General features: G+C 37.7%; 2 protein-coding genes across 3 annotated transcripts; one reads left to right on the top strand and one right to left on the bottom strand.

Moving 5' to 3' along the window:
• Window positions 1–1,563: 1,563 nt before the first annotated feature.
• On the top strand, window positions 1,564–10,666 carry LOC108596904. 2 transcript variants are annotated; one of them, XM_017983094.2, is made up of 3 exons: window positions 1,564–2,165; window positions 9,859–10,080; window positions 10,144–10,666. In XM_017983094.2, the coding sequence occupies exons 1-3, from the start codon at window positions 2,099–2,101 to the stop codon at window positions 10,461–10,463; spliced, it is 609 nt and encodes a 202-aa protein (XP_017838583.1). In that variant the 5' UTR covers window positions 1,564–2,098; the 3' UTR covers window positions 10,464–10,666. The 2 variants fall into 2 exon arrangements, with proteins under 2 accessions (XP_017838583.1, XP_017838582.1); XM_017983093.1 differs by lacking the exon at window positions 1,564–2,165 and adding an exon at window positions 8,718–8,874.
• Window positions 10,667–12,053: 1,387 nt separating this feature from the next.
• Window positions 12,054–24,133, bottom strand: LOC108596903 (lachesin). The gene is made up of 7 exons (XM_017983092.1): window positions 24,119–24,133; window positions 20,705–20,880; window positions 13,968–14,183; window positions 13,584–13,906; window positions 12,955–13,512; window positions 12,366–12,552; window positions 12,054–12,304 (listed from the first exon to the last, which is right to left on the bottom strand). Exons 2-7 carry the CDS (start codon window positions 20,760–20,762, stop codon window positions 12,138–12,140), a joined length of 1,509 nt encoding a protein of 502 aa, XP_017838581.1. The 5' UTR covers window positions 20,763–20,880; window positions 24,119–24,133; the 3' UTR covers window positions 12,054–12,137.
• Between the last annotated feature and the right edge of the window lie 936 nt (window positions 24,134–25,069).

The following is a 25,069-nucleotide window of genomic DNA, read 5'->3' as shown; positions in this document are numbered from 1 at the left end:
TCACCATGCAGCAATGCTTGCTCTTTTGCCAGTAGCCAAACAACCCCCAACCACTCTCACACACACACACGCCTACACAAACTAAGAGAGCGGCTAGCGCTGCCAACTTAACTGCAGACATAACTGCCGGCTAAAGCGCGCGCTCTCTTTATTTAAAATCAAGACTGCACGCGCTCTCTCTCGCTCTCTTTGTGTGACTGAGAGTCTGCGTGGCCCGCAGATGAAGATCTCTGTTGATTGTTGTTTAGCTTTTAACACACATACAATAGGAATATCTACATAAATTGTCGCTGTTGTTTGTTTGATTAATTTGTTTCCAAAGTTGTAAAGAAAATTCTCGGAAAGTGCGGTGAATGTGCCGCCCCGAGAGCAGCAACAACAACAACAACAGCAACAGTGTGTATGCTTTGTCTACGTGTAAATATAAATATTTGATTAATATCATGCATACGTTGGGGCTTTAGCTGCAGGCGCGAACATGTGCAACGCGGCCACAAATCTCAGCCAGAAGATGAGAAGATGCTGCGGCTGCTGTCCGCCCCAAAACTGCATTTTGCGGATGTTTACAAACTTGGCACCCAGACCCAAGCAGTCCAAGTCGCAGTCACCAGCTCCCCCATAACTCGCCCCATAGAAAAGACAACACAAACAAGCACATACAAACATAAATACATACACTTATATATATAAATGCATAATGCAAGCGAGAGCTACAATAAGCACTTTGTTTTATGCTTTGTAGATTAATTTTAATTGTTTGTTTGTCTCGCTGCAACTTTTTACATATCAGCAAATGTTGCAGATACACAAGCACACATACATATGAAGATATGTTTGTAGCTTGACAGTGGCCGTCATACTCGTTTTCCACATACTTGCAACTGCATCTGTATCTTTAGGATGCGCCACTGCCACCGCCACCGCCACCGCCAACGCTGCTGTGGTCTCTTTGCTGCTGCTCCTAAGTAAATCACAGTGTTGTTGCCGCAGCAATCAACGGGCTTCCCATACAAATTTGCTGGGAAACTCGCAATTTCATTAAGCAAATGCACAGCACAAACTGCAACTGCAACTGCCAACTACTTACAATTGCAACTGTAAATTCTCAGAACATTGAATGTCAGTGTAACTGAAGCGATTCCAGAATTTATGGCAAAATGGCGATTTGTTGGAATTCAGCACAAGAATGCTCTGAAAAGTATTTTGCGCGTTGAATGCGAAATTAATTAAATACTGATTGAGCTGAATTTAACCTAAATACTTATAAATGAGATAAACATAATTATGTATTTAAAGCAAACAATGCATAAATCCAAATGTAAATAAATACGCGTTAAAGCTTTTAATATTTTACAGTTGTAATAAACAGCAACGCCTAAAATACGTTTATTTTCAATTTTCAAATGCGCCTGCAGAAAAGCATTTGACACTCTCTCTCTTCATTTCCTGCATTCTCTTTAGACGCAGCTCTTTGCTTTGCCCACCTAAGCGAAGCCAACGCACATTACACTGGCGTCTCACGCTCTTGTGCTCATTTGTTATTGTGCGCTCGTCTCGACCAGTTCGATTGGTGTGTGCGTGAGTTTGTTAGCCGAGAGCCGAAACCTGCCGAGTGTTTATTTGGAAAACTTATTTCATAAATTCGCGCCCCCACAAAGACAGTTCGTTAGTGCAATCAAACGATCAGTTCAAGTTGGTTATTGTTAACGGTTAACGTTTAGAAGTACTAAAGTATATAATTCTTCCAGAATTCTCAGTTTGCTTATGCTGTGACAAAAGTGCAGTGTAAGTGCTCGAGTGAAAGCGTTAAGCATAATAAACGTAATTACACACATACTTAAAGCCCAAAAGAGCTACGAAAAAGTGCTGAATATAGGCTGAAAGCAAAACTGGGACACAACCAAAACTTAATTACTCGGCATTAATTTTTTGTTCGGAAAATCGTAAGAATAATAAACAAGTCGTTGAACAAGCGATCAGCGAAGAACGTGTGACACCAATTTGTATACGAGGCGACAGTTTGGGACCAGTACTCAACTCATTATCATAATCGTATCGTATCGAGTGCTGCACAGTTAAGAGCGACAACACATTAAAAATGCTGTCCAACAAATTAAACAAAACCTTAAGCATAGCTGCACTGCTTTTCATCAGTTGTTGTCTGGGTAAGTTAAGATCGCCTGATTTATAAACTATATATATAGTAAGTGCAGCGGAAATAAGTTGATGTAAGACACTTGAGAAGCTTTGAATCTAATCTCTGTGCTTATTGGGCAGAGACCCTTTGAACTGACTTAATCTATAATGCATCAGATTCAGATTCACAAGCATGCACGACTGTCTAGTCTAAATCGAAATGTTTTTTGTGGAATGTGCCGAGCAACAATGTTTTGACCTACATATGCCTCATTGGGCATACCAAATTGAACTTTTGCCGTCACAGACTCTGACTGAAAAATCTTTTTTGGAAAATGTATGTGCATTCAGTCATGCTGGATTACTAGCTAAAGCTGCTAAAAATAGCATACAGTGATAAAAAGCTGATTCAAATATGCAAATTTTGAAATAAATCCGACTCGTCATACTACGAAAATTGCTTGAGGTATTTTGCATGCTGAATCATAATTGACGTAAAATTGTCAAACAATAAAATAAGTCATTAAAATCTTTAATGAAATTAGATGAATCATGCGAGTGAATCATTTAAATACTATTATTGATATGCTCACTTTCTTTCCGCCCCAAACATTCTTTAGAGATTTGTAAAGAATGAAGCAAATATTTCTGCTGTTAGATCTAAGATTAATTCGTTTTCATGTTCAAAGAATCTCAAATATGCTGAGGAACGAACTAACGAATACATCACTGTTGACAGCTGTCTGGCCTTAAAGATTGGCAAATAAAAAATGCGAAAACAAGTTTCCGTGACTAAAGGTTAATCAGCTGCATCTATAAGCTGTTGCTCAACCCGACTCGAATCAACTCAACTCAACTCATAGCTACACAACGAGTGTTTTTCGCAATGCATTTTAAGCAAACAGTTAAAATTGTTAATTTATGGGCGAAAGCTGTCACATTAATGCAGTTATTTATCACGATCAATAAAGCCGAGCACTCCCTCATGCGCTCACTCACTCATTCACTCAATAGGAAGCGAATACGCCAATTTTGTAATGCAAAATACACAAGCGCCGATCGCTGCGATGGGCTGAGCTGCGGTATCGGTTACGCTATTAATTATTCCATAGGTGCCTAATAGGCGGCAACAGTAACAACAACCAAAAGGAAATGAGCAACAAGATGCAAAACAACAACAAAAACAACAATAACCAGGCATCGAACCATCACGATCCAGGTAACAAAAGCGAGTGCGAATCTTAACACACCGCAGCTCCCCCCTGGGCTGCTCCTCATCAGCTGTTGGCAAGCGTGTCGCCGAAGCAGCGTGAGAATCTCTCTGCATGTTTTTGCTTGGAAAGGGGGGAGCGCCATTAGCGCTACCTAAATAAACCGTAACTCCTAACCCTTAAAACGCCTAAAGCCTTGGAAACCCTTTTTGTCCATAAACAATGCGATTGCAATCGCTTTGATTGGGTTTTGTCCCAATCCCAGTTCGAGAAGAGAGAGGGAGTGCCATAGTTCAATAGGCATATTGTTTCAAAAGAAAATAAATGTGTTTTTTTTACAATTGCTTATTGTATGCATATGATCATGCACTGAAAAAAATATTACTATAAAGTATTACAAAGTAAAATTGAATTGAAATTTGACTACATAGTAAAATTTAATTGAAACAAAAGATCAAAGCTTCAAAATATATTAAAAAATAAACAATGTAAAATTAAATTAAAATAAATGTGCAAAGCTTTAAAGTATACTAAAAAAGAAAATAAATAAAATAAATACTTTAAAATTTTATTAAAATAAATGATCATTTGAAATGAAATATTATTAAAAATAGCAAAAGCTCCAACAAGCACAATGAAAGATTAAAATAAATCAGAGCCTAATCAATTTGATTTACTTTATAAATTTACAGATTTTATCTTAAGCTCAAAATATTTAAAAATTCCCATTTTAATAACCAAGCCAAGATCTTCAAAACTCTTTCTTTAAAAATCTTTGCTTGTCACGATAACATTAAGGAAAATGCATTTTCACACATGGTTTGAATATAATGCACACAGGTAAACAAACTGCAAGCGATGCAACATGCCGCATTAGTAACGTTACCTCCGTTATCTCCGCATATTTGTTTGCCCTACGGTCGCGATCGGCATTAAATTTCAACAATCGCAGCGTTTTGAGCCGAATCGAGGGAAGAAGATCAGCGAGCTGCGTCTGCATTTTGCATAATTCTTTGGCATTTGCATATGCTACATGTTTATTTATTTTGGAATCTCTGAGTCATGCCGCAGACTCGTTGCAGTTGCAGTCGTTGTTGTTGTTGGAATTTGTGTTGAACTAAAGCTATATACATGGCATACATATGTACATAGTTGAGTTACAAGTTTGCTTCGGTCTTTATATAAGCCGCTCTACTCGTATGTTGCATGCCTGTTTCGACTGCAACACAGACGATGGGGGCACTGTGGGTTGGGGCAAACAAACTCGTAACCAATTCTCAACAATTAAAGAATCAATTTACTTAACAGCGCTGGCGAATTGGCGGCTGCCGCTTGCCTCTTGCCGCTTAGCTGCCACTTTGGGTGCGGGTTGCGAGCTCGAGACTCGACTCGACTCAACTCGCTGCGCACTCAAGTGGGGCAGCAACAACAGCAGCAGCAGCAGCAGTCAAAGGCGCGGGTATTATTATTTGAGCATGTGTTCCAATGCTCAGTTTAAAGCACGTATATATAGTTGCTTGTATACATACAAACTGTGCCACATTAATACATAAAAATTAATCGCTTTGATCATAATGATAATGAAGTACTCTTCATCATGTTGCTGTTGCTGTTGCTGTTGCTGGTGATTCAGCTGCAGCAGAAGCCGCTGAACGAACAATAATGCAATGAAAGTATTTTTTATCATAAATTGTAGCATTTAATTATGCTGTACAGTTATATTGTTAAGCTATTGTTCGTGATAAACTTTCAATTTTATGGCTCTTTTTCTTTCGCATAAATTGAATTAAAAGACATTAATTGGCTTTCAATCAAAATGGGCTAAATTAAGCGTGATTTGTTTTTTAGGATAACAATCAATTTGAGTAAAATAAATTAGTTATAAAAATGCCGATTTAAGCCTTAGTTCCCCCTCCAAGCTACGCCACTGCTAATAGCGGCCTTTGATCTATAGACTGTTGTAGTTTTTTTCTTTTTTTTTTTGAAATATGCGCTATTGATGAGACTTTGGAAATCGCACCAGTCGACTAGACCTAGACCCTAGACTATAACTTATACATGTAAGCGAACGCCCCAAGCGCAACAATAAATAACCAAAGAGCTTAGAGCGTCGCAGAGAGAGAGAAAGAGAGAGAGCAAGAGAGAATATGTTAGAATATGCGCCAAATAGTTGAAACTCTTTGCTTGTATATATATAAGGAGTGCCGCATATTAATTACTTTACCACAACCACTTGAATGGAACACGAGCCCATATGCCCCTCCCGCACTCCCCCCTTGCCGACTCCACCCATGGCCGGCCGCAGTTTAGTATGCGCTAGGCGTAGTCAACCCCTTTGCGGGTTGCGGACGAGCAACTATGTAATGTGTCCGACTGATTATTATTGCTGGGTTGACCTATTGGATTTGCCGAGCATCGGGATCGGATCGAGTAGCTGCTGTGCTTTCTATTTTATGTTTGCTTTTTGGCTATGTGCCCGCATCCAAGCACTTGCCGAAGTCGTCGATAGACTCTGTATGCATGTGTGTGTGTGTGTGTGTGTAAGTGCCGACACGTGCACTTTGGGCAAACGGGAATGGGTCTGGGAATGGAAACGGGAAACGTTGTCCATGTCTTTGGATATCTATTGGTTGTGTGCCAGCAACAATTATTTTTATTTTGTTTCGAGGCGCAGATCATAAAGCTGACGGGGCACGCACAAAGCCTAAATGAAATCAAATGGGACAACTTGCACAGTGGGCTTAATTAACAAAATAAATGGCCAAGAAAAAATTATATTACAACTATAAAATTTAAAATTAAATATAATAAAATAACACAGCAAATTAAAAAAATAAATTTTAAATACAAATATTAAAAAAAATAATTATAGAATATTGCTAATATAATAAATCTTAAATTTTAATGTATACAAATAAACATGCATTAAATGAAATAAATGCAGCATTAAAATTTAATTAAATAATATTGAAACAGCATAAAAACAAACTTAAATTTAACAAATAGTAAAAATTGTATGCGAATAGTTTGAGTAATATATGCGTATTTGACCCACTGTGCTTCAGCTAAGCGTGTATGTAAATGAAATCAGTGTAGTGCTTATATATTTACATATATACAGCAGTAATATAGCATATTTGGCTGCACAACTAAATGTAAGTGCATAGATGTAAATAATGTATATGAATAGCTTTATAATTTATGAGTAGCCATTGCCATAGCCGCTGCCTCGGTGTACTTTCATTTGCATTTGTTGTTGGCCACTTGATCAGCCAGCATGGGTTTCAATTGAGAATCGATTATAGCTCAACTTTGTAGTATATGTGGCCATAAATTGTACTCAATGCACTTATTGGTAAATTATTTTGGATTTGCATGACAATTAAATGCGAACAGCAGCGGCCACAGCTGTCAGGACTCAATCCCTTGAAACGAGCGCAGGACACGCGGCCATTGCCAAACTCTAATTGAATGCGAATTTTTAGTTGCAATGCATCTGTGTGTGTGTGTGTGTGTGTGTGGGTTATTTGTCAATGGAAAGTCTGCACATCTGCCTTTTGGCTAAAGTGCATTGCCAGGGTGAAAGAGAGAGAGAACGATTGGGATTGCTGCTCGCCCATCCCTTTGGGACGTAACCTGATCGCATTCGAAGGAAACCGAAATGCCATTATCATTATACGCTTCGCTTCATGTCTCTATCCAAGCCACACAAGAGACAGCATAATTTTCGGCTCGTATAACCATCAGCAGCGTTGCACTGGGGGCTGCATCCCATCCCAGGGTCAGTTCACAGTCACGTAGATTACCTGAAAAATACACAAACAGACAGGCAGACAGACAAACAGACAGAGAGGCAAACATACCATACATACAGTTAGTTAGACAGACAGGAGATCAAAGATCAGAGAGCTGCAGCACTCGCGGCTTATCATATACAGGTAGTAAAACTGCTGCAGTTGGATGACTCCAGTGACTGCGCACAATGCTAATGTTAGGTTTCGAATAGGGTTTATATTTTTTTTTTTGGTAGCATGACTACCCAATGGTCAACGCCGTGGGGTTATTAGCTCACAGAACTATATTTTGTTGTCTGTTTCGGCATCATTGTGTGCGTTTGTGATAAATTGTTTTTGGCCTAATTCTGAGTACCAATTAAAGCCGGGGAAAAAAGCTAAAACAACAAAAGCAACACAATAAACAATTATTATCTTAAGCTAGGGCGAACATGACTATAAAAATCTTTTCAACATAAGTACATGCTGCATTTTCTCTTTTTTGGTAGCTTTAAAATTGTAACATGGATCATACAAGTTTTCTGATTTCCGTTTTGTATCTTCGAGTTGCCATATCCGCAGTAGCTTGTATAAATAAATGAATATTTATTTTCATTTATTTGTTGTATATTTGTGGCAAGTTTGTTTAGCTCAACACTCAGTGCGTTGTATTCCTGGTTCATTGGCTTTTTTCCAGGAATGGTTTTGTTATTCTCTTTTCGATTTAATGGCCCAAGTTAATGACAAACTGAACTCGCAAAGGGTCAAGATGTGTCCAAAAGGAATGCAGCAACGCACAAATTACAGAGCATTTAATGAAGAACTTGCCATATGCTGTTGTTGTTGTTATTGTTATTGTTATGTTGCTTCAGTTCAATCACCCACATTCTGTCACATGTGCCTCCTGTCTTAGCTGTTGAAATTTAAGTCATTCGTTTTATTGTTTGCACCCTGTAAAAAGTTTTGCAATGAGCTCAACGCATCTGAGCAAAGCACAGTTAATTGTCAAGCTCTGCGAGCGCAGTCAAAAGAGAGAGAGTGCTCGCCCATAAATTGCACAGTGTCGGCATATTAGCTTTGAAATGAAGCTTTGATCGAGTCTAGCTTACGTGCAGGGCATTGCTGCAGTCATGCTTGCCTAACTTTTACGAGTTGTGACTGGGCAAACTTTATGGCAAGTTACAGTTTCAGCACGCAACGCAACGCTGAGCAGGCTACAAATAACAATAACCACAAGCGACAAAACTGACATGTGCAATACAATTAAAATAAAAAGCCATTGCAACAAAACGTATGACAGATAAAAAAACAAAAACAAAATGGCTAAAAGCACACAAAAATTTAAATTTCAATTTTAAATACTTTTTTCACAATCAGCAGACAAGCATGCATACAGATCGCTGCTTGCTGCGCTGCCGACGTTCTGTCTGCTGCGCTCTTTTCACTCTCTTTCGCGCTCTGTCTCTCTCTGTTTTGGCTGCGTAGTGCAGTTGGCAAGCTGAAAATGGACATTGTTGTGAAATGTTTTATTTTTTTTCGATTTTTGTGTCCACTGTTGACACCACGAAAACAAAGTAGCAGCGCGCATTGAAAGCCGTAGCCAGCGGCGGTAATGCTGACAGCATTAGCCGACACCTCCACCCCCGACAACGTCGCGCTCCCCTCGCTTACCCAGGAAATACGCAGACTGACATACGCATGCATACATGTGGGTGCGGCGATCGCCAGACCGACACACACACACGTTAAGGAGGGTAAGTGAGGCGGCGGCCGCGAGGGAGTAGCTGTGTTTTCTCTTTTTTATTTTCATTCGCTTATTTTAATTTCTCGCGTTCTTTGGCATGGGCCCGTGCACCCAATTTTCATGTGACCCCATTTCCGTGAAATGTTTTAATACGACTTTGACAAAATACAGACAGACAGACAAACATATATACAAGTACGTTACTATGTAAGTATGTATGTGTGTAAAGTGCTAGTAAAATTATGAAAAAGGGAAAAGCAACATGCGAATTGCCTTAACCCATTCATTAATGCAGCCGGCGCTCCTGTCACACACACGCACACACATGCAAAACAATAGTATGTGTGTGTGTGTGTATCGGATGTGGCAGCTGTAATGGTTATTATGATGAGCTGCGAAATCTTCTAAAACAAACACGAGCGCACATTAAGCTCATTGATGAGCTGCAGCTATTTATGCTAAAAATCAACATGTGTAAAGTACAGTATGCACTGCCTAAATGAAAATGTGGAAATTTGCAAAATATAAGCCAAATTAACAAAGCAAAGGCTATGAATTATTGCTCTAATATAATTTTTGCTTTAATAAGCAGAGCACACTTTATTGACGTTAGCAGTATCAGTTTTCAATTTAATTGAATATACAAAGTGATTAGCATGCAGGAAATGTGCGCTACACCTCCCACATACACACAAACACAGAGCCACCCACATCAACAGCCATACATAATTATAAACAAAAGCGCTTTTTATTGTTCTAGTGTAACCACAATATTTATATATATTCTTAATAGATGCGCATGCAGATTAAAGCAGCTCGTAAAACTTTAGATGTTCCGGTCATAAAATCTTGCAAGGAAAAAAACTTTCAAGGTTATTACTTGATTAAGGTGGACTGCTCAATTATGTCATAAAACTTATCTATTACATTTTTTTATAACTAACTTCAATAAACATAAAAATGTAATAAAATATTATGCATTTGTTGCTTACAGCGCACGCTCTGCCAGCACCAGCAGATGATGATGAGATGGTGAATGATGCCGAATACGATTATTCGGATACGGACGATCAAAGTAGTACAGGTCAACAAACCAAGCCCTCCAGCATAGCCAAGGCCTCGATGGTGCCCATGGAACAACAGAATAGCAGCGTCACCGTCACTGGTATTCTAGGCCAGAATGTGGTGCTCAAGTGCGATTTAAAAATTACCAAACGTAAATATACAAACAAATTAAAGTAGCGCACTACTTTAACTAATGTGTTCTATAACTCTTTAGAAAATGTGGTGCTCTGGTATCAGAACGACAAGATCATAACCAATGGCAACAGCGTGGTCTTGCCCAACTTCAGTCTGAATCCCAGCAGCTACGAGTTGACTATATTGCAGTCAAGTCCACAGAGCGCTGGTCAATATTCTTGTCAGGTGCTGCCACAGAAGGTGTTCAATCATGTAAAAGTTGTGCTGGGCGATCATTCACTGGATGAGTTGGCTGCGGAGAGCTCCAAGTCGTCGGCGCAGAGCAGCTTTCAACGCTTTGGCTTTGGCTTTGGCTGCTTGTGGTTCGGTCTGCTGATCAGCTCTGCTCTGCTGCATTAGTTTTTCCATAACTTTAGTGTTTAAGCAAAACGATTTATATTAAAAATGTCGCTTAGTTATACAGAAATTATGTGTCTCTTCCTCCCCCAGCAACACTCAACACTGTCTCCAAAAAATATACAAACATGCATTTGATAAGTCTTGTTTCGCTATTTGTAAAGTCAAACGATTTTATTTATTAAAAAACCAAAGTATACAGAAAATTTCAAGAATTCAGCAGCAGCAATTGTTTTTAATTTAGCATTTATTTATTAAGATACTTAATGTTGCATTAACTAAAAATTAAAAGAAAACACATACAAATTACAATATTTATATTTAAGACACTGGCTCTTTAGATATCGTATAAAGGTCGGCTCTCGAAATCAGATATATATATATATATATATATTCGTTATGGAACTTGTTCAAAGAAGCAAAAATTGCTTTGCATTGATTGCTACAGTTGGCACATTTTTCTTTTATTATTTTCACAATACTTAATTTTCTCAATATGATATTATTAAATAAAATGTAAGTATACAAAATATATGTTTCTTATATTCATGATTGTATGTGAATGTGTTAGCTATATGTGTGTTAAGTACGTATGTATGTAAGTTTATATGGTCAGCACATATGTAAGTGTATAGGTATGGCCAATGGCAATTTCAGGTATTGTAGCAAAAGAAATCAAAATTTAAAGTTTAGGAAACAAAAATATTTAGTAGCTGTTCTATATATGTATATGTATATGTTGTATGCCTGTATAGTCAGTATAAACATCAGTACTTTAGTGTAGTCGATCTCTCGTTAGATATATACTCGTTCTCGTGCCTCTGCCTCTGTCTGATTTCGCAGCTCGTTACTCGTTTGTTTGCAGTGAAATTGTTGTAAAAAATAATTACATATGTTAGTCTATATGTATGCCTTGTATACATACTAAATATGTATGTATGTGTGTGTGTGTGTGTATGTCTAAGCTTTGGTCTAGTTATCATAATAATTCAAGTGTTTTCTTCATTTCATAATTCGATTAGCTGTGTATATCTTTGCTCTATATAATATAATATACATAACGGCTCGTGTCTGTCTGTCTGTATGTGTTCAGGTAACGGTAACCATATAGTATAGTCTCTTCATCGTCACTGTTAACTAAGTGTAACATATAAACAAATAAATATTATATGCTAGGTTTTCTTTTGTTTTGTTTTTTGTTTTGGGCGGTTTTCAACCGATCGTCGCAGTTACATATAGATTTATATATAAGTACATTATCTTTATATTTAACTTGTTCTAAACTAAGCTACACATACTCGTTACATTCTGCACTCGATTGCTTTCCATGGCGTTTGCTCTTTGAAAGCTTACGCTGAGCTTACTCGTTACTTGCTACTCGCTACTTTCTCTCTTCCCTTCTCGTATTGGCACAAATATTACATTGAATTTGCTGCGTACGCGCGTGTGATTGGATTTGATTTGCTTTGATTTGATTTTAAATTATCATTAACATTGAACCCCCCTCCTTGACTTTTTGTGGAGTGGGGTGCTCTCTGTTGGGCGCATTAGCATATGCATGCGTAATTTGAATACTTGTATATTTTCGCAATGGCTTTATCTTATAATTAAGCTGCTAGTGTCCAGGTGCCCAGGTCAAGGCATAGCAAAAGCAAAACAAAAACAAAAATTAAACATTTAAGCTCGCAGCAGCATAGCTCCAAAGCTAATGAACATGAGAACTGGCCACACGCTTAAAGCTGACGCCACATTCTTTTTGCTGCCTCCTCCGCCTCCTCCAATGCCGGCACGCACCAGATCATCCGGCGGCAGCTCGCCATCATCGATATCGCTGGCATCTATATCTGTTAAAGAACAAGATTAGTGAAGCGTACAGCGCATTTAATCACTTGAAGTAAGTTTTACCATCTTGCTCCTTGATAACAAAGTCATGGTCTGGCGAGAAGTGCGACCAGCCGTGCGTATTCTTCGTCTTAACGCGCGCATGCCAAACACCTGGTGTCAATTCCATTTGGTGTGTGATTTTCCAAAAGCCGCTATCCGTCTCATGACGTCGCGTCTGTATAACAGAGACAGTGCTCCAGGAGTAGGACTGCAAATTCCGAAAAGAAAAGTATTATAATCAAACAAAATTACAATTTCAAGCAGAATACAGAAGTGCCACAGAAATCAAATTCCGCTGTTTCATTCAGCGCATTTCGCGTATTAGTTTATTTCAAAACGGAATGAAATTGAAGTTGAACTGATTTCTGTGATAAGTCTGTATGAATTCGATAAGCTAAATAACTGATCCAAATTCGCTGCAAGGAATAGGGAAATTTTCAGATAAAAACATTCAAACTATGATATGGAATAATGTTAGTTTTAGGTTTTCAATGCCACAAAGTAACAAGCAAAAGTCAAGTTTCGTTGCTGCTTGAAACAATGTGGAATTGTAATGAATTTGAAATGTACCAAGTGAATTGGAATACAATTTTCAGTGCTCGAACCTTACCCCCTTGAATTTATAGTCGAGCATAGCTTCGGAGAGCGGCTGAAGACTGCGCACGAGCCAATGCATGGTGACCACATTGCCATCAATGTTGATGCTTTCGAACTGCGGCGTCTCCGGATTGTAGCTGAGCTCAATGTGCGCCTGATTGGAGCCAATGGAATTCTCCACATTGCACAGATACTCGCCCAGATCGCTGTCCTGCACATGCTTAATGATCAACGTGGTGCGATTGTGCGCCTTGTGCACTGAATCCCGCAGCGAGTATTTATCCGAAACTGTCAGCGGCTTGCCATCCTTGGTGAAGAAGAAAATGGCAATGGGATTGGCGCGATAATCGCAATAGAGCTCAGCGCTGCTGCCCTCTTGAGTGTTGACATGATGACGATGCGTGGAGACCCTGGGACTATACTGCACATCAATGTGGACCATGCCATGAGCTGGCTCCGAGCTGCCATCATCGCCCAGGCACTGATAAACACCCACATTCGACTCATCCACATTGTCCAAGGTAATGACGCCATTCTCCAGCTCATTCGACGAGCTCTCCAAGCGTTGGCCCTAAGTGAGCAAAAAGCACAAACAAATTAATTGAAATACAATTGGGTGTGCGTGCTTGAGTGTGTTTTTACATTGAAGGACCATTTGATTTCCGCTTTGTTGGGCAAGAACGTGCGACAGACGAGCTTGTGATGGTCTCCCTGCTTGAACGTCTGCGAGCGATCCGTAACATCGCGATCGTCGCAAAGGATCGACAGCCGAGGACTCACACGCAGTTGTGTATGCTGTCGCACGTTCTGCGGCAACACGACGCAATAATAATCATTGGCATGCTCCTTGGTAACGCTGCGTATGCGCAACGAGTTGTTCTTCAACACTTCCTCTTGATCGTTTATGGAGTTCTGGCCAGTGGACAATATTGTGCTGTTTCTATACCACATCACCACATTTCGCACTGTCAATAGAATGGAAACATTAATAAAGTTATGAGTTATGCCTGACTGAGCTCAACTTACATCCAAAATTGCGCACATCGCAGTTGAGTATAACATCGCTGCCTGGCCGCGCTTCTATATGCAAATCGGACTGTTCGAAATATGGCGCCGGTTCCGCTTGCGCTACAAGCGGCGGCGGCGCAACTGTACTTCCGCTTTCATCGTCTACCTCACCGTAATCATAGTCATCCGCTTGATAGTCCTCGTCAGCGCCAGCTGGCTTACTATGGCAAACATCTGCAAAGAGAGAGCACAAGCGAGAGAGAGCGAGAAACCACGTGAGATAATTTCAAGTACCAGGTAATGCTGCTATCTACATCTATGCAGGTCAATGAGTCAACGCTAAGTGCACAACTTGTTTGCCAACATTGTTTACATCGTTGGCGGAACTCTTAATTGGAATTGATAAGAATCACACCACATCAGAACATTAAATAGGGCGTGCTTTAAAAAATATATAAAAACCCAAACCCAAGCTACACAATTTTTTTTTGGGAAATTGAGCTTAAAATGCAGGAAATGCAGGGGTTCCGTTTATGCAGTTGAATCGCATTGTTTGCTTTCGAGTTAAATGTCAAGGGTAAAGAGGTAACTATTTTAGCCATTTAATAGCTAGTTTTGGGTTTTTTTTTTTCAATTAAAGGTTAGCAAACCTAAAAGAAAATGTGTGATTTCAAGTTAGATTTAAAACTTGTAATAATTTTCGGTTTCTAATTAATTTTTATTATTAGTAATTGCCAATAATTAAATTTTCAAACTTAGGATTAGCACTAATTCACACATTTTAATATAAGACAGGTAGTGGGTTTAATTAGAATTTAAATTATATATTGAAAATATTTAAATTGTAAATTTTCAATTTAATAATTTACTCATGTGTGTTTTCTCGATCTTTTATATTTCATTCTTAGAACATTATTCTTATCTCTGCTTAAGGTTGTGATTGGAATTAAATAAATAAAGTTCTAAAAACTTTGGCAAACATTGACTCATCATTTTACACTACTAAATTTTTGTATGTTGCACAGTTTAGCAAAAAGTGTAAATAAATAAAATTTATGTTTCCAGTTTAGCAATTAGTCGTCGTTATTTAGCAGATACGACACTGTCTATCTTATCTTAGCAGCATTACTATCTATGCTAACCAGGCCCATAAAGGTGCTGGTGCTAGTGCTGGCATCTTAATTACCCCAAACGTTAAAACCAAATGACTTACGACATTACGTAAGTGATTTCTTACGTGCTTGTCTAGCTAAGCCAACGATTTGCGTATGTAAATCGCATGACTAATCTGCGGCTATTAACCACCAAACACATAAATATAATTTGCATGCCATATACGTTGGCCTAAACGCGCTTTGACTTATTTTCATGAGTGACATCTAACGGCAATCGCAATGGCACGACTCACTGCATGACTCATCAATTGTTTGCACCATAACGTCATCAATAAAAGCAAAAACCATTTTAAACTCTCAATGAGTGAGCTGCGTATACTTAATTACGCAAGCCCCACCAAGGACTCCTTATCAAGCGACTCTTCAATAAGAAAACAATAACAGCAGTCAAAGCGAGAACTAGTTTGAGCAAAGACAGACCTTATAAGCTCTATAGCTTTCGATCATGCTGAGAAAAAGTATAGTGGATATAAAAAACTGCGGAAATTAGTGCACAATTAGCAGCGAATGTTGCTAAAAAACGCAGATGAAAATAAAGCACATGGAAAAAATATTTATTTATTAGAGATATCATAAAAAATGAATTTCATAATATTTATTTATCAAGTATTTCCATATTATTTTTGTGTTTGTATTTATTTATTTGTAGCTTGTCAAGGTGTTTAAGCTTATTTTTATTTACTTTTTATGTATTAATATTTTTTTTCGTTTATTATTTTTTATTTATTTACCAACAAGGTTAAATAAAATTTAAAATTAATAGATCTAAATATTTAAAATTGTTCTTTCAAAAGTAAAAGCAAACAATTTTATGTACTGGGAGTATTTTTTATATAAATATAATTCCCATTTTATTTAGTGTTGTATATTTTATTTTTAAGAAAATTTATTTGTATCAATAAATTAATAAAGTCAAATTTCTCACAGTGCACACGCTCTTGATATTCATATTCATTTACAGCTGAATTTTTCATCAAACATTAAAATTTTAATAAAGTAAGTCAAATAATTTTAATGATTTCCTCAACTTGCAAATAAAGCTTCATTTCTTGCAGTGCACTTATCTTATCCAATACGCTCTTGACATACGCACACACACACAGACAGACAGATACACAGACAAGCAGACACCCCTTTTATGGCCAACAGCAAGATACTTATTTGTCGTCTTTTTGGCCGTTTCAAGTCCATTGAAAGACCGAGACCTTCAATCAAGCCAAGCCAAGTCAAGTCAGCCAGCTAGCATCGCTTTAAGACAAATCGAGTTGCAATCTCAGTCACGAGGCAAATCTTTGCCCATTGCTTATGTCAAGGTCCCAATAGCTATAACTTTGGCTATATATATATATGCATACATTTGTTTGTCGTGTACAGTTTGCAGTTCACAATTGGCTGGCCAAATGCTGCGTAAGTGGGTCAGCTGTAAGGGCCGGAGCAGGACCAAAACTCACACTCGTAGGGCTTGCCACATGCGTCAGCTCGCTCGCTCTCGCCCTCGCTCTCGCACTGTTGTGTGCCTTGTCCTTGACTCCATATGGGAGCTCCATTGCACATTTGCCAAGTGGAACAATGGCGTCAGGATGTCGCGGCGCCAGCGCCCGCTACCCTCGCATATATAAAATCAACTCCGACCCCCTTTCGTCTCGTCTGCGCGCATAAAGTTCAAGTTTGTAATGGCTTTTGGCTCAATATTTGGCTTGGGGTATTTGGGATTGGGGCATTGGGACCAACGACTGGCGTCGACAATTGGAATTTTGTCGAGAGCGCTCTTTTGTTATAATAACTGTGCCAGGGGACTGCGTTTTTTGCAATTCGTTATGCCAGCAAACAGAGTGAATTTCTCAAGGAATTAAGTCAATGTCTAAATTGATTATCCAAGAATTTTTCCCAGCAAATATTTGCACTTTTATCTATTTATACTAAGCGACATGCGTGCTCGGCAAAAGAAAATTCCATTGGCATCCATAAAATACCTTTGGCTGAGTCTATCAGCAAGGTTGGCATGATAAGCGCCATACGCATTGAACTGATTTCATGCCAGAGCAGATTTAGCTCAAGATGAATGCTATAACCACGTACTTGATACTTGATGTTATTATTAATTCATTATCATCAGCATGGCATGATTGATAATGAGGCGACGGCGTGAGGTGCTCTGCACACCTCTCGACTGGACAAGCAAAGTGCAATCGCTATATATCGCCATATACAGCTGCTACAGTAAATATTTGCAACTATGAGGTCAGTTTGTAAACAAATGCATCATCATCATCATCATCATCAGCGTTAGGCTTTGGCTTTAGCTTTACGCTCTGTGTTTATAAATAAATATAATGTGCAGAAATTTTACAGCCAGCGCAACATTTTTATGAACATCGAGTGAGGTCATAAAATACTCTGTAATGCCAGACGGCATAAATTAGATCTGCCAATATAGACAGCTGTATATACATACATATATCTAATTCGATTCAAGCAAATTTGGACAACAAATTCAAATTCAGACAACAGTGCATGGAAAATTAAATTGAAATCAATTGGCGTGCGGGCAAACAATTTCTTTAAAAATTATATTGCGGGGCAGCGGGCTAATTTGCACACGGTTCAAATGTAGGCGTGGCTGCGTGACTACATTTGATTGATCAGTTTGATCACACAGCGCGTATGCGTAATTTGAAACTTTTTTGCATTTCCTAAAAATTCGCAAACGTGCTGCAGCTTAAATTCTGTAGCATATGCTTTGCTTTTTATGCTTGCAAATTCCATGCAAATATTTCTTTGAAAACCATGACATAATCGCCTTCAAGACAATTGATACGCGATACAAAAAAAAATATTTCGCTTCACCTTGAACTTGAAAAGTTCAATAAAGCATTTTTTTTGAAAGGTGTGCTATCATCTGTTTTATATGCATTTTGTTTAAAATTAAGCGTTTTTGTTATAATGCAGCTTTAGGTTTAGCTAAATAAATAAACATGTCGTATGCGCAATATTTGTGCAACATTTGTTTATTTGCTTAAAAATTATTTCAAATTGCCAAAAGTAATAACAACATTGTTTAAGAATTCAAGCATTCAATGCATTAATTCAAATTTTTAAGCAGCTGCATAAAATCTTAAAACAAAATAATTGTTTGCTTAATTTAATGTTGTTCTATCTAATAAAAAATGTAAGAAAATATTAAATTAAATAAAGTAATAAATAATAAAATAAAATATGCGCTTAACTTGTCATTTTAAATAGAAATGTGCCACATTTACAATCTCTTGTGTTTTTAAAAATAATTGTAAATTTTTCTTACTAAATAAAAATATTTGATAGATAAAATTCAAATTATGCATTTTCTTCATATTTGTGCTACATTTATTGTTATTGTTTTCATTTTGCTGAATTTTGAGCACAGAGCAAAATGAATTTATGCTTACTGCTGTGTCTGTTTTCAGTTATTTTAACTGTTTATCTATGAGCCACACATATGCATATATGTATGTCGCAATCTATGACTGAATAATTCCAATTTGGTACAGCTGTTTATTAAAACAACATGCGTCAAATAAATTTCCAAAAGAAGAATTTTATTGTTGCAACGCAGGCGTATTTCAAAATATTTACACAGAAATTTCATAAATATGCTTTGAACTTGCTAAGGCACACACACACATATATATGTATGTGTGTGTGTGTGTGTGCAGACTAGAAAACAATTTTGATGTATTTATGTACTGCATGTCTTGTTATGTCAAAAGTTTTTTCTATGTTTGGCGCAGATTTCCACATGACGATTTCGCCATTTGGCTAAAACTGGAGAACGCACATTTAATTAAAAGCAGGAGGAACATACTTTGCTGGGTGGGTGGGCGAGTGGTGACCTCGCGAACAGCAGCTGGGAATTGGAAACCGGAGAATGCTGCTGCTGAATGGCTGATCAGAGATAAGAGCAAGGGGCATATAGACTGAGCGAGTGGCAAACACTGCGTGTCTGCTTGAAAGGCATGAGCAAATGTTCTAACATTAAACTGCTAGCAAATATTTGCGCTTGCCCCTAAACTAGACACAGCGTCCTACCAACCACCCAACCCCCCTCCGCGCTCTACAGTTGCTACCAACAATGCTTTACCACAATAACCAACTGTTGTAGTTTGCTCTGCCTACAAGTTTCTGTTTTTCTTTCTTTTTTATGGATACAGCATATACCACACACACACACACACACACACACACACACATGAGTTTTTATCTAGTACATTTTGCGCCATAATTCTAATCGCATATAAAATTTAGCTTTCAGCTTTAGATAAGCGCGCTCTGCTCTCTGATAAGATATGCTCTGGCTCCAAGCTACGTCGCTCAGTCGCTCGCAAACAGTTATTTCCAATTCAAACACACACACACACATACAGTGACATGTATCTAGCATAACTCAGCGCTATAAATATGTGGCCCGTCATCTAGGTAATTCATAATTTTGTCACTTACGTAAAATGAAAAAACTCATTGAGCGCGCTGCGCCCAAAAAAAAAACATTAATTGAAAATAATATTAACGATAAGCGTTAGAAATTCCATAACATCAAAGAATTTCACTACATCAACAGTAGTTAAAAATTATAATAATTTATTTTCTTCAGTTGTGCAGATGCATACAAATAGGGAAAATAATTGCCATTACTTTGTAATGGGCGAAAGTTTGAAGAATTTATTGAACACTCAGAAATTCCAACACAAAAGCTGCGATATGAAGAAAATTACTAAACAATAAATATTATATTTTCTTACTTAGGTTCATCGAATCTAAAAATAACTGCAATACAGAAGGTTTTCTATTAAATTTTAAATTTAATATAATTTTGATTCAGAAACTTTTTTCATATGAAGCATCTATACTTGATTTTCTTTTTATAAGCATATTATTTATTTTTTAATAAATATATTAAAGACAAACTTTAAAAAATCCAATAAAAATTATATTTTATGTATTTCTTAAATCTCAAAATGAACCTAAGAAAAACTAATATGTACTTTTATTAATAACTATCTTCCTAAATATAATAATTTATAACAGTGTTTTATTAAGATAAAATGTGTTTTCTAGAATTTCTTAACTTTGAAAAATCTGCAGTACATTTTAACTTACGCATTACTTTTTGTACTTTGTACAGTTGCAATTGATAAAAATTGCTATACCAACTAAATAATTATATCATTGAATTGCTCATATATCGTCAGAGGCTATAGATAGTAGCAAAGTTTAGTTACCAAAGTTTGTTGTGGTTATTAAATAAGTTAAAAGTAATCGACTTATTTTCCATGGCATTGTTTACGCTCGAACTTTAAATAAATATAATTTTTATTACAACGCGCCATTGATAAAATTAATCAAAACGCGTGCTGATTAATACACTGAGGAATTTAATTTCCATACAACAATCAGCCCCCCACACCCACCACTCGTAGCCAATTTAAGGGGCGTATGCCCATTACCAAGCAATTAAACTAATCTCAAGGCATCTATTTATTTTATTGAAGCTGTAGCCCTTTTTATTTTGTTATGAAATTCAAGTGAGTGAGTGAGTTAACTTACCAACATAAAATTGTCCAATTAAGAAACAAATGAGCAAGAGCCACGTCGTATCTCTCATGGTTATCGTTGTTGTATTTTATTTGTTGTTTATAGTTTTTTACTTATTTTGTTTTTGGCAACAAGCACTTGGTTTATTTATTTTGAAATTGAAACACGTATTGACGGAGGTAGTTAAGCTGAAATTAATATGCTTGTTAGGAAGTCAATTTAATTAAATTGCGCGCACTAATTAGGCGCCGCAAAAGCAAACTGAAATTATTTAGCAATATTTATATTTGTTTTTCAATTTTTTATGCGCAACGCGCGCAACGCAGGAAACGCGCAGAAATTGCTGAAGCAAAAATCAAACAAAACCGCAGCAATTGAAATGAAATTGTGACTCGCACCAGCAGATTAAGCACTTAGCTTAACAGACCTCAATATCGTCTAAACATTAACCCCTCCCCTGGCCCACAACAAATAAGAGCCCAAGTTGACGTGGCCAGTTGCAGCTGTGCTGTGCTAGAAATCACAGCTTCCAACCAAAGCTCGTGGACACAATTTGCTGTTGCCTTGTATTTGTTATTTTTGTGTGGCAGATTGGCAGTCGAATGGTAAACATGGCTTTTAGTGTCTACTTATGGGACTTCTCAGCGGGCAGCGGGGGGAGCTGAGCTGAGAGCAATCAACAGTCGTAGCTCTCAATGATATTATGATCCAAGTGCGAAAATTTGCCATTTGCTGCGCGCTAATTTGCCGCGTTACCACACTATATATCACTCCCACCACTCCCTCCGCTTTAGCCTTGCCTGCAGCTTAGTCAATGCCAGAACGCTTGGACAGTGCTATAAAGTGGGTCGCGTCGGGGTCGCCGAGGCTGTGTGAGAGAGCAGAGAGCTTGACAGGCATCGCCTGGGAGTTGTCAGAGGTCTGGGTGTGGCAGAGTTGCAAATATGTTTGCATATACAGTAAATATTCTATACAAGCAACATTCTATTGTAGCAAAATCTATTTTTTGATGCCACAATTTCTAAACAAAAATTTAAGAAATTGCATTAAAAACTAAAAAAAAACGTATGAAATTGGTATAAGATCTTATTTCTGCAACCAGTTAGAGAAAAGACGTACTGATAACATTTTAAAAGCTTGTTTTAAGTAATAAAACTGTTAATTTCAATTTAAGCCTCAAAATTGACTTATTTTTCGATATAGAAAAAACTTTATTGAAATAGTAATTTCCAATTTGTTGCTTATACAGGCTATTTACTGTACTTGTATGTAAATAAATTAATGTGCAACAAGAATTTAAATAGAAACTTTGTAATGCATTTTTAAGCGAACACATGTATGCGCTAACTTTGTAATTATTTTAATCATAATTTTTGAAAACTAACTAATGCACACACATTTTAAAAAAAACCACTCCCAGAGAATTTGCAAAATTGCATTGAGTGGCTGCACTTGCTATGCAAAAATTACCAGTCAAAACAAATATTTAAACATTTTTACGCAAGGCAACAAACTAATTAGCTAATCAGGCAGCGTTTTGCTTGAATATCTTTTGTAAACTTGGTCCAAGCGATTTACACGCGTTAAGCACTCAAAGCTATTTGCTTTTAAGTCTAAAAAGCCAAAAAAAAAACAGTTCATTGGCTCACATGACATATGCGAAAAGCTTGCGCCTATCACAAGAATGAATGAATGCCTATTTATTGTATGTATACATATACATATGTATGTACATAGCTATAGTAGTACATGTGTGTATTTATCAATTGGAGAGCGCAAGGTGCAAACGTGACCTGGCTAGGCAACCAGCGGCAGCGGACTGCTCAGAATTTTTCGTTCAAGCGAGATGAGCGCGTAAAATTAATCAAAACTTTTACAGCTGCACTTGAAAAGTTTACGCATCGCCCTCGCTATGTGCAGCGAGTTTTACTTCGTCTGCAGTTGCTGTTGCTTTTACTCTTGCTCTGCTTGTTGTTCTTAAATCAGTGCCTTGTGCTTGCTTACTTCGTTTGTCTTATTGCCTGCTATTTGGTATTGGTTCTTGTCTTGTTTTTTCTTTTTGGTCTTTTTGGCGTTTGTTTATTTACATTGCGCTCCAAAGTTTACTCACACGCTAACTAGCGTGTATGTGTGTGTGTGTGTGTGTGTGTGTGTATGTGTGGAGCAAGTGCAGCTGTGCCCAGCGACAATTTGGAATGAGTAGTTGAAAATTTAAAAGGCAGCGCATGCAATGCGCCTGAACAAAATTGAACTGCTATACAAATACAAATACATGTGTATACAACTTGCATGTGTGTACAAAGGTAGGCGCGTATGTGTGTGTGTGTGTGTGTTTGCTCCTGCTGCCCTATAACAGCTTCAACTCGCTGCGCTTTGCTTTGCTCATTAGCATTTTTCTTATGCATTTCGCTTTCGTTTGCCTTTTTGTCACTGGCTGTACAGCATATTTCGTGTTTTTTTTCTCTGCCGCGAGAGAGTGAGAGTGAGAGCCGGCGACAACTGCATTTACACTGGTTTAGTCTTATAAATATGTAATGAAATACAAAACCAGTTCAATTTAAATTGTGCACTATTAGCATTGTTTTAAAAAATGCCAAACATTAATGTAAAAGCTAGAGCATTAACTCTTCTACTCTAAGCTAATCCCTTGCACGTTATTTATACTTGCAACGAATGTATTTTGCATGTGGCACACACACACACACACACACACAAAATGTTATATGCTTCGTATTTATAGAATGCATTTTGCATATTGTACTGCAAGTTGTTGTCATTGGCGCAAAAGAAAAAAATTGTTTGTGCCAAAATGCATTTGAAAAATTTACAATTGAGCAAAAAGTTGTGTCTGCTCTATGAATCATGACAAGGCCTCTAGGCGGGCTCAGAGACGGGCTTTTGGGAGCAGCAGCAGCAGCAGCTGCAGACGCCGCTGCAATCTCAGGGTTCGTGTCTGGTTCAAGAATGGATAAAGTGAAGTGCCTGTGCCTGTGCCATTTAGAGGAATCCCAAACTGGTTTTCAACTTTGCGATGCGTTGCGACAGCCCCAGCGTAGATGAAGGTGAGAGATGGCTGCTGAGACGTAACAACAACAACCAACCACAAATTTGGTTAAAGCGTTACAAAAGGCAACACAGCGAGCATTTTTTTGATTTACGGCGTAGGTAACAGTGTTTTTTTTATTTTGACTTTTTTGGAGTTGCTGTAACACTTGCACTTGCAACGCTTTCGCCTTTGTAAAGTCTCGTATTTCGTTTCATTTAAGATACATTTTGGTTTCAGCAGCTACAATATTTCGTGTGTGTTCCCGCAAAGCTTTTTTTTTGCTTGCCCAAGCACTACGTAGATAAACCCTAAGCATGTATGTATGCGTGTGTGTGAGTGTGTGTGGGCACACAATTGAACAAATTGAAGTTTTCAAGTACTTAATGGCTGGGTATTGATAGGGAGCGCTTTTGGTTTTATTTTTGTATTTGTTTGTGTTTAATTTTTTGTTAGGCTTTTTTTTATCTTATGAACTATGCGCTATGGCGTACCCGTCGCGATGCTTTTCGAATGAGAACTGAAAGTACGTGCAGCAGTGACACTGAGGAGCAGTGGCGCGTGCTTGAATGGATGCCGCTGCCCCATTGGGGAGCTGGAACGATTGGAATTGAAATCGCTCTCACCACGCAACTGTTGTTGTGCTTGCTGCTGTTGGAGCTGCTGCTGCTGCTGCTGGCTGCTGTTGCAGGTAAACAATTCGGGTCTCTCCCATTTCCGTGTTCCTCTGGCGCCAAATTTATCTTGAGAGAGCGCAACAGAGAAAGAGCAAATGAGAGGAGATGCTCCACACAATGTCACTGCCAGTTTATGTTGTCGCATGGTCTCCAAATGAAGCCCTATGTTAGCCAAATACTCTTCAAGCCAAAAATTAGTTGCAAAACTTTAATCTTGGCTTAAAGTGCTTTTTTTAAATACCCAATATTCATCTAATTTATCACACATACTTGATAAGTTACGCTTTAAGCAATTGGATGATTTAACGGATATTCCTTAAATTATTATTCACGTTGACAAGTCATCTTTAGAATTACTTTTTGGTTTTTTATAGCACTGGGCTAATTTATGTTTTCAATATATTGACGTTAGTATGAATGTCAGGAAGCTTCTTGCGGCTTGATTCACTCTCTTCATATCTTTTGGAATGATGCATCAAGAGTGACTAATTACTTACACACATGTTTTACCTAAAACAAGTCAATAGTAAGTTTATAAATTATATCTGTTATAATAAACAGAAAACATTTTCTTATATGCAATAGCTATTTTCTTATATAGCAATAGCTATATTTATTTGAATTATCTTCTTTCATTTTTTGTGTGGCGCCTAATCT

This window comes from Drosophila busckii, chromosome 2R, assembly GCF_011750605.1.
Source record: "Drosophila busckii strain San Diego stock center, stock number 13000-0081.31 chromosome 2R, ASM1175060v1, whole genome shotgun sequence".
Taxonomy (NCBI): domain Eukaryota; kingdom Metazoa; phylum Arthropoda; class Insecta; order Diptera; family Drosophilidae; genus Drosophila; species Drosophila busckii.
Note: the sequence above shows the minus strand (reverse complement) of the source record. Positions and strands in the feature narration are given on the sequence as shown.